At 44.9% G+C, this 14828-nt stretch overlaps 1 protein-coding gene across 4 annotated transcripts in view; it reads left to right on the top strand.

Annotated features, from left to right (window-relative positions):
- Nucleotides 1-14828, top strand: part of SPATA13 (spermatogenesis associated 13) — a 146832-nt gene that overhangs the window by 95929 nt on the left and 36075 nt on the right. For 3 of the 4 annotated variants that reach the window (XM_048294899.1, XM_048294902.1, XM_048294901.1), the window contains exon 2: nt 6166-7962. In XM_048294899.1, the coding sequence (XP_048150856.1) occupies nt 6166-7962 (1797 nt within the window). Of the gene's footprint in view, nt 1-4325; nt 4401-6165; nt 7963-14828 lie in introns of those variants that run through there. The other variant, XM_048294900.1, reaches the window with a different exon arrangement.

Below are 14828 nucleotides of genomic sequence, written 5' to 3'. Positions count from 1 at the left end.
TTTATTGGAAACTGCTCTTCTGTAGTACCAGCCATCTCTCCATGTCATGCTGTCTGAATAATGCCTCTTGAGGATGGGGAGGAAGAATAGCATCACAGTCAGACCCCGTGGGGTTATAAATAGCATTCAAGCAGCCTGAAAGGCCGAAGCCATCATTAAGTTGCATGCAGCTGTAGTGGTGTAGGTGGGTGAGTAAGAGCAACTCGGAGATGGGATAATGGTAACCTGGTACACAAGGGTCATTTTTCATTGATGGCGTCACTTCATTGGGCTATTGTGTTCTCCCTAAATTAGGTCCCTGTGTTTAAGAGAGCTGAGCAAGCTCAGCCTCTGCAAAGCACATTTCAAAGAAGATTAGAGGGGAAAACAGTTTGTTGTGTATTGTGATTTATACCAAATTGTGATAAACCTTTCTCACTTGGGTCAGTAATTGCTTTTATCAGCAGCAAAGTAAATGCAAGCGGAAGGGCCTTTAGGAATCTGCACACCAGCCTCCTGCATGTGGGCAGTGGGGACTTTCACCAGACAAATTAGGAAGTTAACACAGCAATTTAACTCAGGCTGTCCTTTCAGCATTTTTCTTAGCAATGTGATTCATTGTGTCATCTTGGACTTTTTCAGTGCCAAGACGACAAGGTCTTGGTTTTGGAAAATCCGTTTCAATTTATTTTTATTAATTTGGTTGCACATATACAAAAATGGAAACATCCTACACTAATTTCACATAGTTTATATAAAAAAAACCCAGGTGAAAATTATTAGCAGCTTATGTTAGTTTGAGCTTGCATACACAAACATACTACTCTTCACTCATTTCTAAACTGAAAAAATTGACATCTTGATCCTACTCCCAGTGAAGCTGGTGGGGGAGTTGCCTTTAATTTCAGTAGATATATGACTCAGCTTAATTCCCCCTGCAGGACCTGTCAGTATGTAAAGATTCCTTGGAGGTTAATTGCTTGCAGAAGAGACTTTGCCTGGGATTTAAAAGGAAGGTGCAAATTGCACAACTGGAGCTTTAGCTATGTACTGCAGTCTGGAAAAGACACTGTCATTTAAAGCAAGGGGATCTCTTTTTTCAGTAATCCTGTGTCTGAAAAATTAAATTGGGTCATTCATTAATTTAGAGTATGTCTTAGAGAGTCACTTCCTTTGCCATCTTGCCCAGTACCTGTGGAAGTAGGACAAATGCTTTTATGTTTTCCTGAAATTATTCCTTCTAGCTTTTTTTTTGTTTGTACTCTCTTTCAAGAGTACTTCTTAAAAAAAAATCACTACTTTGAAGTAGTAGACTTTTAGAAAGTATTTATGAAAGAAACATGAAAGAAATAACTGTTGCGGGAGTGGAAGAGAGGATTTCTAAACTAAGGAGATAGAATCATTCTTATTTAGACGCTTCAGATTTATGTGTGTGACTTCATTATATAAATGTGCCCTTTGCTATTCTGAAAAATCTAAGATGTATCACTCCCAACTGAAAGCTGGGAGAAGGTTGTTCCTTCATCTTTAAAACTCTATATTAATTCTCCCATGTCACATTTTTTGTAATCCTTTCCCACCTGTATTACACTTTGAATAATCCTTCTCACTCCTGGTCACATGTGCATTAAACCCCTTTTAAAGTACAGACTTAGAGCTTCTAAAACAAGCATTTCATTTTTGTTGCACTAAGTGTGATGTCAAATCACTATTCGAAATCTCACGCATATACCAATCTGGAATTTATTCTGGATGTTCCTTCCTTCATAAATTGCTGTACTTGGTCAACCATGACATGTACTGCTGGCACTGCCCCTCTGTTCCCTGCAGCTTTTGTTATTCTTCTGGAGGCAAAACATTAGCCTGTAAATAACAGAGTATATAGCTCAGTCTTCCAGAAATACCCATGCAAGTGCTATGAACTTGTTTGTATTAGCAAGCATTCTCAGTGGCAAATGGTAATAGTACTCTCATTTTTGCTTTTTTAGGATTGTAGAAAAACCTTAATATAGGAAGGACTAATCTCCCGAAACTTTGGTTTGTAACTTTGAGAGAACGCTGTGGCTTGTAAAAAACAATATAGTGTTCAAGTTTATAGTCAGAAGAGGGATTTGCCTTTTTTCTCATGGTGGTTCTGTTGATAAATTCTGCTTTGCATCATTTTACTAGACCTTGGTGTGATGGCACCTGAATACCATATACATTTATCAGCCTCCAAAAAAAGAGAATTCAGATTAAGAAAAGATTTTGTTAATTATTGGTCTCCAGTACAGGAAGTTAATCCTGTTCTCAGACACACTCTTGGGCGTACTGCATCCAAGCTTCTCCGAGTACGCACATGTGGAAGGGCTGACTGAATCAATGAAGCTGCAGGATTTAGAAGAGGGTTTTACCACACTACCAGCGGAAAAGCTATGATGAGCAAGTCTGGAAGATTAAAACTATTTACTTTTAGAAACTTGACAAATGTCTAATTGACTAGATACTGTTATATCTGTAATTGCAATTTTCTAGGTACTTTCTTCATTAAATGTAGTGACATTTAAAAAATACAACTTGCAATATAAATTCTTACCTTATTATATAAAGTGAGTTTTAGTGTGGCTTTCTGAGGAAATTAAATTTTTGTGAGCACTTTGTTAATCTTTCAATACCTTCTTGGATAATTTCTAGCTCTTCAAGCCTGTTTAATCTGCTGATGAGCTTCAAATACATTTAAAAGACGGTTTCAGATCTCAGTTATCAGGATTTCTTAAGTTTCAGAAACACTGTTGGCTGGATAAAGGAAAGACCCAAATTAGTGGTTCAATTCAGCTCAATAGTTATCTCTGCTTTGTCTTTTTGTCCAGCTGGTTGATAGAGGACACCTGAGGAACTGGAGGTTCCCTTCTCTAAGTGGGCAGAGCTTGTGGATTAAAAAGTATACTCAAAAGGAGTGTGATGCATATACCTGGGATATCTATGGAAAGGAACACAGGAACACAAATCCATTGAAATCCAGGGTTGAATAATGCCATTAGAAGTTTTCAAGTGACCAGCACAAACCCTCATAGATACCAGGGAGGCTGTGAGACAAGTTTATAAGACCTGTTGAAAGAGGCTTTTAAGTTAACTTCTGACACACTTCTTGTCTCATATAAATGAAATTTTTCTCCCAGTGTTGCCACTAAGGTCATTCTCCTGTGCGTTTAATCAACTTCACTGAGTTGTCCTTCAGAGACTTCCCTTTCCCAGGGTCTGAAGCAGACGCTTAATGTCTGCACTGACACAAGAACTTCCCCAGGCTAACAGAGATCACCAGCCATGGTTCATATGGACCCTCTCCATACAATGTCAGCATTTCCAGTCTTAATCTGCATTTATTTCTCCTTTGCTTCCCATGCGCAGCACTATAAAGCAACTACTTTGCCCCTCCATTTGAGTAATTATTCCAAATTCACTCCTTCCATGGGAAGTACCAGAAAGCTGTGGCCAGCAACAGCAGGGCTGGTGGTAGGCTGTGCCTGCTGCTGCTGACTGCTGGAGAGTCCTGTGGTCACTCCCAGAGTTATTTGCTACCTCATTTGACCTGCATCCCTTAAGCCCATTTGTTTGCCTCATCCCCTAACTACACCTTGCCTTTGAGAGTGTCTGTACTGCTCTCCAGAGAAGTAATTACACAGCATGTGCAGTCACACCAGTCTTGGATGAGAGGCAGTGGGGCTGATGGCCTTCGCTAGTTCTTTAAGGCATCTGCTCTGCCATGCAGTCTGTCTCATCCCAAATTAATTTTGTATCTTACTTGAGCTACAACAAAACAGTTCCAGTCCAAGTGTAGAAATAGTTTTGGACAACAAACTTTTTGAGCAAGGACTACCAGTTAGTACAGGTCTTTGTCAGGAGTCATGACACAGGGGTTTAAAACACTGTCTCACAAAATTTTCCTTGTAGTATATGAACTCTGTTCAGACTGTGCATAAAATGTTGTTCCTGCTGTTAAGTCTGAAGAATAGCAGCAAGCCAAAAAGTTGCTCAGGTTTTGGGCAGAAAGGCAGCCTGGGAACCAACCGTGAGTTTGGTCAACGGGCCGTGCAAACTGCACTCGCCAGCAGGGCACACGGACCTAGAGACGGCGAGGCGGGGCGGGGCACCATCCAGGAAATTTTTAAGGTCCTAAACGTGACCATCTCTGCGTGGCCGTTTGTTCCGACGGCGGAGGGGAGGAAGGCAGGCTCCCTCCAGCCAGGAGCAGCGCCGGAGCTCCGGCGGGGGTCACCGGGGACGGGCGGAGCGGACCGTGGCGGGCGCGGGTGCGGCCGGAGCAGCCCGGGGTTCGCGCCCCGCCCCGTCCCGCCCCGCCGCGCCGGGCGCCGCTGCCATAGCGATGCGGGAGCGGGCAGCGGCCGGGACGCGCGGCGGCGGCGAGCCCCGGCTCTCCCCAGGTAAGGGCGCTGCTCCGGGGCCGCCTCCCGCGGGAGCTGCTGCAGGCTCCACGCTGCGAGCTGCGCTTTTAATCTCATTTTGCTGTGTTTGTTCTCCCGCCTCTCCCCCGCGCCCCTTCTGCCCGCTCAGGTGCAGTTTCTCCCAGAGCCGTTTTCTGTGGGAGCTTCCCTGCCAAGAGCAGCGTCTTGTGCTCATTTATTGTTCGGTGTTTTCTTTCCGCGTGGAAAGTTGCGAGCGGTACCAGGGCGCAAGGGCTGGCCGAGGGTTGGGTGCCCGGCGGGCTTTTGTCCGGTCCGGGTGCGGCGGCGGCGGGGCTCGGCCCGGCTCTGCCCTGCCCTGCTGCCCGGCAGGCTCCGCCGCGACCCTGTCAATAGCGGGGATTAAAAACTGCGGCGGGGGATGTTGCAGGCGTCTCTCTGAAGCGCAAGCAAATCCTTTTATCCGCGGAGGGATAGAGGCTCGCAAAACTTTCAAAGTGCGCTCAGGAGGGAGCAGCCTTAAAGCCAGCGGGCACGGGCTCCGCAGCTGCCGCGTTTCACCTGGAGGTGGGGACTGGCTGTGCGGGTCCCGCCGGGCGCCCCGGCGGTGTCCCCGCGATGCAAACGCCGGCGGGCTCCTGCACCTCCTACCGCGCCTCCGCCTCGCCCACACCCCCCTTCCCCGCTGCACTCCGAGCCCCTGCGGCCCTTGCCATGGGAAGGAGACAAAGAAGGGTCCGGGGCTGTCGCTTTCCCCAAAGCACAACTGTATGCTTTCTCTTCTTGCTTCGGGGCGAGGGGGAACTCCCCCCGCCGCCCCCATGACTCTGCCAACAGTGGCAAGTTTTCGAAGAGCCCACTACCCCTTGCTGAAAGAACCGTGCCATGAGGTTTGTTTTTAAGGTGGAGCCAGCTTCAGACTGGGCATCCCAGTGGTTTTCGGGGCATTGCTTACCGTGGTGGGGCAAACGCCTGCCTGCCTGGCAAAGACCCCTGGCCGGGGCAGGGGACAGACCCCGCACAGCTTTCTCAGACACTGGAGTGTGGTTTGACCTGCTGGATCTCCCAGGCTCAGCTGAGGAGGAGATTCCTTACACCACGTCCCAAACACTCCACTCACTTTTACGTTTTCATCTTGCTGTCACCACAGCATATGCTGGCTTCTAAGTATACTGCTTTTAATTCTTGTTTTCTTTCACAGGGAAAAAGACTTTGCTGTGCACTTGATGTAATTTTTTAGGATTTCATGTGCCAGGGGACAGACAAGTCAGTCAAGTGTCACACAGCCTTCCAAAAGAAGCAAGTGTAGGAAAAATTATGCCTGTTTTCCTCTTCTTTGCCTCCTGTTTGAGAATTAGGTGTCACTTGATGAATGTGTTTTAGATGTAAACCTCCCACATGTCTTGGGGCTCAGGGCTGAGCACCTGAGGAGGAAGACTGGATAGCTGTTATTGGGAATTTCGTTCTCTTAAGTGTGTATGAGGATTGTATTTACCGTGGTAAGGTAGGTGTGCTAGTCATACTGAATTTATTAGGTGATTAGCTTTAGAGAAACAAGTACATACTGAAATTATTCTGGTCTCTTAAATTGCTAATGAATGCGATTGTACTTTGAGGGAATTACAAATGCCTTCTCTGCACCCCTGCAACACGCCTTTGTTTGCCATAGAAGAACAGCTTCATTTTGTGTGTGTGTCTTTATTTCCTGTAACGTAGCTCAAACTTCTTTTAGTTTGTGACTTTGTCAGAGAGTTTCTTAATGGTGGCTTTTGTTTTCCTGATGCAGGCAGCACCGCCTGAGGAGCTCAGCTCACCCAGTCGATGTGAAGGCAAGGCAAACCAAGGTGCAGCAGATGAAGGGGAGGCAGCCAGGTCAGCTGGTGGAGACAGCAGTGTTGCTTTGAGCTACCCCAGCCTCAGCCTCCATGCCTACAGCATCGAGAGCATGACAACATTTCCGAATGGCTGTGGAAATGGCACCACTGTTACGTGCATAGTTATGGATAATAAAGAGCCCCAAAACCAGACTACCTGTGCCAGTCATAATGGGGGACACAGCACCAGCAACAGTCATGAGGAAGAATTTCAAGAGGATAAACTCAGCCCTTCCAAAATCATGCGCTTTTTCACCACCCCTCGGAAACGGGCTAATTCGAGCTCTGACAGGCCTCGTTCTCTGGTTTTGATGGGCAACTCATCCACATGGAATGCCTTATCTTCTATCAGAAAGATGGGATCTTTCAAGAAGTTGAAATCTTCAGTTCAACAAGGAATTCAAACAAGGGAATCCTCAGACATCTTAAATGAGAACAGCATAGGCAAACATGGTTCAAATGGGGCAGTGGTGCAAGTTCAGACTAACAGGTATTCCTGTTCGGGGCCTCTACATGATTTCCAGAATGCAGTGGATGGTTTAGCTTCTGACTGCTCTGATGCGGAGGAGAGCGATGAGTCTTTCCTGAGGAACACCCATCGTTCACGCAGCATCAGGCGGGCTTATGGTGCTGGCCGCATAAACTTGCTAGACACAGATAAAGTTCAGAGTCGCCACAACTGTGTTAGGCCAACATCACCTGTCATTGCAGAGCCAAAGATCTGTGAAATTTTGGTGAAAGACTCTGAAAACAACAGGATCATTTATCGGAGAAGCAAAAGTTCAGATAATTTGAACTTTCTGAAGAAAAGCTCATTCAAACGGAAGTCCACCTCAAACCTTGCTGATCTGAAGCTTGCAAATGAAAAACAGGTACCAGCAAGGACTGTGAGCGTTGCTTCTGCTGACTCAGACAAAAGTGGTGGAAACCCTGAGAGGAGATCCAAGCGGTGGAAGAGCCCTATCAGAGCAAAGGATTTTGACAGAGTTTTGAAACTTGTAAGTAATGTTACAGATGTTGCATGGAAGAAGGATGGCCCCAAGAGCACGGCTCCTTCTCCCAGCGAGCTGTCCCAGAGAACAAAGTCAAACAGCAGGCTGCACGATGACTACTCCCGCAGGGTTTCCAGCTGCACGGATCATGACAGGAAGAGATGCACCTCCTCAGTATCCAGTCCAGACTCTTCCTTGCCAGGAACACCTTGCCTGCAAAGCCCTGTGACTGCTCAGGATAAAGAGGCTGAAATGAATATATCTGTCACTGAAGATAAAAGCCTCAGGACATCATCAGGTATCCCAGACTCTGATAGCTTTTCTCCCACGCTGAACGACATTAGTCCATTTCCCAATGAAGTCTTTTATTCGGACTCAGATGAACCAAAAGCTACCCAGCAGTGTACAGATGAAGCCGAAAACCTTCACCTTCCAGTCAGGCCAACTACTCCAAAGCCTCAAAGTCCAACTGCAGGGAAGGTCAAGTGCAGTATGAATTTCCACTGTCCAAACCATCACAGCACGTTGTCGCTGAGCTCATCAGAGAGTGAGGAGAGAGTTGAGATACCAGGGCTGAAGCTGGGCAGGAATCCTGTTTGCTTCCAGGACTCAGTGCAAACTGTGTACTATGATGATGGAAATGAAGACAGTGGCATAAGCAGCCACTCTCAGCTGAGCCTCAATTTAGCCTCTGGTACTGAAGAGAAAAAGGAAGAGGTAAGAAAGAAAGCAAAATCCTTCAGAAGCTATGTATGTATCCTGTCAGGTTTTGTCTCTATTAATGCAAAACAATGCAAACAATGCAAAGTAATGGCTGCTGCAGCTTGTTATTGCTAAAATATGCTGACAGCAATTATTTCCTTTAATGTATTCTCTTTGGATGCTAATGTCAAATTATTTTTTCTTTGCACATTAATATCAAAGAAAGTTTTGGCAGCGAAGCTATTCATGTACGTTTTCAAGGGCAGCTCATTGCACCCTGCAGATACACCAGCTTATCATGTGGCCTTGTCAGATTTTACCAGCCTGAGCAGGGTCTGGCTGTGTTTCCTTCACAACTGAAAGGTCTTTTTTAAAGAGTCCACGTATTCTGAAGTAGTGTTGACTTACTGTAAAACACTTTGCCTGTGGAAACCTTGCAGAACATGGTAATATTTGTAGAGCAGTGTGGCGTGAAAGACACAGTACAGAGGTTTAAGCATTCAGTTGTATCCAATGTTTTCCCCGTGCAGTGGTGCCCATACACTGCTTGCTTATTCTTTTGCTTGCCAACTGCAGACAGCAGTACTTCAGATGCTGGGCTGAGTGTGTTGCTGCTGTTGTTTCGGTGAAGACACTGTTGTTTTCACTTCACCAAATACATGATTTCATACTCGCAGTGAATGGGTAGACAGATACACTTGCAGCACCTCTGAGGTAAATTCACATGATAACATTGTGCCCCCACCTAAAATATGGTGTGAGTTGGCACCAGCAAAGTTGCAATGATTGGGCAGTGTTGGTGAAGAGCTGTCAGACGTACCCTGCCCCTGTCTGAAGCAGTGAGGCTTAGCTGAGCCCCAGCGATGAGCAGTGATGGGGTTTTGAGATGCTTGGGCTAAGGTAGCTGTGAAAGGTTTGCTGCTTGTTGGAAAAGATAACGCTGGGGCAAAAATCCATCTGGACTTACATAAATATGCAAGTCTTTTACAAAATAAAGCCAACATATCTTTTAAGCCACCTCAGTTAGACTAAAGTATCTTAGCCCTTAGGTATGAGTAAGGCAAAGGCAATGCTGCAGCTCACAAGCTTCAGCCTTTCATGCTTTAAAGTTTCAAAATGTCTGTGAAGCTGTCCTTTTGAAAGCTTGGCACAGTTTTTGCAAACTAACTGTAAATGGTTACAGAGCTTATCAGTGTTGTCCTTCTGCTGGAAAAAAAGCAAGTTTGTTTACTGTTGTGTTTGCAGCAATGGTAAGATTGAAAAAGTAAACTCACTGTGTATAAATGTCTGGGCTCAGAGGTTATTCCTCTTCTGGAGCCCTAGAACTGCTCCAGCCATCCATATTTCCAGAACTCTCACTTGCATGCAAGGAGATGCTTTCACACTGCCAGAAGAGGCAAGAGCCCTAGTGTGGATGGATGCCAGTTGTATTTCTCAGGAATAAAATGGGAGGTAGAATTAATGCTACTCATCTACCATCTAGTGGTGATCTGCCATCATGACCCAGAAGAAATTTGTCTGGTCCTTCCCCTTGGCTTCCGACAAACCAGTACAGTTTTTACATGAACGTGTGTACATTGGGTGGATAAAAGTTACTGCAGTTTTTAGTTTTAACACCACATTCTGTTATTATCTAACATGCAATTTAAGCTTTCTCCTTATATTACAACATATTTTAGGGTAATTGTGAGTGTCTTTTAGTGCTTGCTTCAGTTGTCTAAAATACAGAGTGTGCACTAGTGGCAGCTCTGGGTTTGTGTAGTGGGCAGGCAGACAGTATGGGACGGATCCCTGCAAAAGATGGAAGAAGTGGTGGCCAGGGAACAGGCCCCTTGGCTGTAAGCCCTCACTCTGCTGTGAGCACTGCGTGCAGCCCCTGGGCTTGGTAAAAACAGCTGTAGCTACTCACATGGCATAGCTGCATCCAGACAGACCTCTCTTCTGATCGAAAAAAACAGTTTTTGGAGGCGGTAGCTGTGGGTTGGAAGCAGGAGCTCTGCAGGACAGGGTTTGCTTTTATCTTACTATGCAGAGGATATAAAGTCTGTTTTTTCCACGCCTGCTTCTCATCTCATACACAGCCTTAAAGCTGTGGCACTCAGAGTGACTGCAAAACAGGTAGAGTGGTATGGTTTCTTCCTACCATTTCTTTGGAGCATTTTGTTTCCTCCTTTACAGCATGCTTCCCTCAGCACAGAGCTAGCTTGGCACCAAAGATATTTATGCCAGGTTATTTTTTTAATTGGAGTTTATTCAGCCTGTAGGCACTTTTATGAATGCCACATACTCACACAATGAGGTCACTGGGGTTTGAACTTTTGACTGCAATTCATTTTTACCTTACCACCTCCGCGTTACAGAACTGTACCTGCCCAGCAAGTTGTTCCTATGATGGTTGAGTGCTTGGTTCGCTCTCAACAATCATTTGAGATGTAAGTGTGGAGCCATGGACATCACACTTTTTCAAGATTTTGTCTGAACCTTAAATACACTGTGTTGATGGACAGCTCTGCACTGTTCCCATGTTTTATGGATCTGCCTTTCTGTACAGATTTCATGTATAAGCCAGTACGTATTCCAATACAGCCTCTAAGGCTTGGAGACATATTTTGGTTCAAAGCTTAGAGGGTACTAGCAGTCAGGCTCAAAATAGGTTCTCTTTTCAGGACTGGCTGCCGTAGCTGGAAGCAGATGTAGTTTATTCCCTTATTCAGTCATCTAGTAGATTAGTCAGCAAATGAAATCTGTGGAATTTGGACCATCTCTATATTTTCCCAAATATGGGAGATAAATATTTCTACCTTGTTTCCCCACCACTGATTTTGCAGTAAAGCTGATTTTGCAGTATTCATGCAAGGACATCTACTCATTCATCAGAATCGATATTTTGGGAAGTTTGAGATCATGCCACTTCTGTTACTTTGTTGGTTTCACCAAAATGCAAGATTTGGACTGGAGCAGGGGAGATTTCTTGGTTTTTGGTCCTGACAGAGGTTGCTTCCCAGGGAAGAGCTAATTAAGTGCAGCCTCAGCACTTTTGAAGCTACAGAGGTGTGAGTCACCAAAGCTCACCTGTGACATCCCGTGCTTTGCCACTGTCTGCTTCATGCCACTGTCATTTATATTCAATATGTTGCTTTTAAATAGCATGAAGAGATGACTAAGTACAAGTTTGTACTTGTTTGGAGTGTTTCACATAGTCTTTGCTTTCATGAAGAAAGAGCCCCATGTCTCTGGTATAATGAAAACTTAGCCTGCTTCAGACTGGAATGTGTCAGCCACTAAGGCTGCCTGAACAAAACACTGTTCTGAATTTGTTACAAGAAAGTAAAAATCAAGTTACTTGATAAATCACCTAGTCTTTAACAAACTCTTAGAACATCGGGTATTTAGGTTGCCTTGCTGGCATCTGGCTTCACAGTACACCAGACTTTTTATTACTTGAGTACCTTATCTACATGACCATAAGTGAATGATAAATTACAGTGAAGAGGTAACTGCTGTAATTAAGGTCGAGTCAGAGTTTATTTGCAGACAATATTTTAAATGTTCTAAGACCTGTCTGTCGACTCATTTCTGTTCATGCCATACAAAAGTCGCTGGTCCTTATTAGCCACATCATAAAGTCCCCAGTACTCAGCTGGCAGAGTTGAGCTGGTTTGACCTATACAGGACTCTGGGCTCTGAATATTGGGCACAGAGGGCTTAACTTGGAGGACAACTTACGGAGAGGAAGAAGAGCTGTATAGATGGGAATACAGAGGATGCATATATGTTTATCCTGCTTATCCTCACTATTTCTGGCTTCAAAAAGTGTCCTCACAGTGAAGGACCAAAGGGTGGTAGCTGGATGTGGTCATGTTCAATACCCACAAGGAGCAGCCGGGAGCTGAGGATGACCATCTGTAATACCTGCCTCAAGTTCCTGAGTGCTGTGGGGCTGGTCATGAGCACAGCTGCTGGGAGCTAGCTGCTTTCAGCTCTCTGAACTCTTCCTTTTGGATTTATTCACCTCTGCTTCATCTGCATGCGATTTAGAGTGTGGCTAATATGTATAACTGTAAATGTGATAAACTGTGAAGGATAATTAGATAAAGTAGTGGGGGGATTTCTTAAACTGGGTTTACTCCTAAGGGGCTTGTAATTTGGAGTGAGGGCTCACCACTCCAATGGCACTCTGGTCTTGCTGGCTACAGGGCCTGGGGACAGAGCAGCAGAACCCCCTCAGGCTCTCAGCAGCGTCTTACAGAAAACTGAAGTTTCAGTGAGACCAAGCAACACAGGATTTGCACTAAACTCTGAGCTGCTCTGCACAAGTCAGGCTACATTCGCACAATGTCCCCACAGTCACTCAGTGAGTGACTCCCAGAAGCGCTTGCCCAGAGCTAGACTAGAAACCACTGTGCACTGCTACAAACCCAAATTGCAGAATCCATTGCTGCAGTAATGCAGCAGGTAGCCCTCAAAGGACAGGAATATCTTCCTATTGCAGCAAAAACTCCTTCAACTCTCAGCAGCAGAGCTGTCATCCATTCAGTGCAGCCCATAATCGTTTGTTGCTGTATCCACTACTAGGAAGAAGAAAAACAAGGCAGTCATGACAGTAATCTGAATTCTGGATCGGGTTGAATTTTAGACCAAGTAACTCTGCAGTTCTTAATAAAATTGTCCATTCCTGAAAACTGTAGGATAATACAGGAGTTACTGTCATCCCTGCAGAAATGTTTTGGATAGGTGACAGGGAGAGCTCAGATAGACTTCACTGCAGTTAGCCTGGAGCAAGCTGCTCTCTTGCTTTATTGGATATGTGCACCTCTGCCGTTCCAGAGTGTCTCGTATTTGACTCTAGTGTAGCCATCCAGTGGCACCTCAGTAATACCCAGGCGCTGCTTCCCCTGGTATCAGGAGTAATAAATAATACCCCAGAAAGTGGAACAGCACCTCTGGCCATGTGATTTGGTTTCTTACATCATGTGCAGTGTTGAGCTGTCATCACTGAAAATCCATCTCAATGCTAGGTGGTTGAGATATCCATAAGTGAGCAGAGGCAGCTGCAGAGTTTCCTCTGAGCCACCTGCATTTTCCTATTCTGGCATCTGGAGGCAGCTGTGTTGCTTGTGGTACCAGGATGCTGTGGCAGCCTGGGAGACTGGCCGAGTGCTGGGGGGAACCGAGCACAGCAGCCTTGCCCCCACCCAATGCTCTAGGAAGTAATAGTTGGCAGAGGTAGAGTTGCCCAAGGCAGCTCCACCCCTCACTGGGGTTTGTGACTGCTGCTGGGGCTTGCCGAGGGCAGGGCTTGGGCTTGAGCAGGGATGATGAGGCTTTGCTCTGGAAGGGTGGAGAGAGTGAGGAACCAGAGGACCTCATTTTGGAGAGACTCTGAAGAGAGGCAGAGGCTTATGGCTTTTTATGTTTTGCTTTGTTAGCATAAAGTTCCACTTCCAGCCTGTGGTTATCATCTGGCTTTTGAGGTTTGCCAGTGAGCATTACAAAGATAGCCTGAAAGAAGGAAAAAGTTTCTTGTTTTGCCAAATAAAGGGAAATGGAAAAAAAAAGGTCTTTTTTAGACCTGTTACTTGAGCTGGGGTGTTCTGAGTCAATTCAGAAAATACTTAGGGATTTATTTAGGGTTTATTAATACCTGTACATCTAAAAGAAGCAGAGAATATGAATACCCCTGTACTATACAGTACATTCTTGCTGTTCTAGTTCAGATACTGAAGTGAAGAAGGGACAGTATAAGAGCATCACCCAGCCATCCCCAAGTAGCAAGTCACCAGAAAACTACCGGAAACAGTTTTCGGGGTTTTAGGACATCCGTGTTTTTCTATGAGTGATAAGATTATTTTTGCAAAGGAAATACATTTCCCTGAAACCCTTCCCCTCTGCCATTCAGAAATATGTTAGCTGATATGGTTTTGGAAATGAATTAGAGGAGAGGACAAAGGAAATCCTTGAGGCTGAGGAACGGATTTGAGAATCATGAGATCCGCTTGTCATTTCCAGTCCAGCCCTATGCTTCTACATGACTTAACTGCTTTGTATCTGTTCCTTATCTGTGAAACATGGATATTACCAAGGTGAACTTGCTAATCTTGGTGAGGCATATTGCTGAGAGGGAAAGCTTTATGCTTTATCGTTGATTGCGATAAGCAGGCTTTCAAGGATCAGGTTAAATGAAGCAAACCTGCATTAAAAGGCCTTAGAAAATAGATGGCTACATTTTCTTTGTATCTATATAGCCTGATCTTTTAATGTGGTTTTATTGGCATATTTGTTAGTTAGAACACCACAATAGCTTTGATGTCCACAAATCCGAAGAGGAGAATTATACATGTTTTTCCCCAATTTTTAAAACTTCTAAAATGAATGTTTTACCACAGCAGTTTGTGTTGGTAATGGGGGTTGATTTTGCTGTGTCACAGGGCACAGTAATATAATTTTTTCTGTGCTACAATGCATAGTATTTCCTGCATCCATTCTGTGAGGTCATTCTGGTGTAGTGCAGTGGTATTCCTTTAGGGAGTCCTTCTCAGAAGCAGTGCTTTGCAAATTTTTAAACTGTGGCTCCACACAACTGTTTCTTATGGGGGAGGGGCAAAAGGAAAGGCAGGTTATCCTCCAAGCAGCTCAAACTTAGTTAAATGTTGACTATGGTTGTATTTCTTTGATTGCTTCTGCTTTGCTTGTTTATATAGGTGTAATTGCATTAGTTTTTAAGGAGGATTTTTTTGCAGTTGTTTCATGGATTGTATTTTGCTGTCTTGCAGACCACTGGTTGAAAAGCCGTTTGTATTCTAGGGATAGATAACCAATGTATTTATGTGGGGTCTTCTCAAAGGCTAATTAAAAAGAAACTATGTTAGTGGCTGAGGAGG

This window comes from Corvus hawaiiensis, chromosome 2 (genome assembly GCF_020740725.1).
Source record: "Corvus hawaiiensis isolate bCorHaw1 chromosome 2, bCorHaw1.pri.cur, whole genome shotgun sequence".
Classification (NCBI taxonomy): domain Eukaryota; kingdom Metazoa; phylum Chordata; class Aves; order Passeriformes; family Corvidae; genus Corvus; species Corvus hawaiiensis.
The sequence above is the reverse complement of the archived record's forward strand: the minus strand, read 5'-3'. Positions and strand labels throughout refer to the sequence as shown.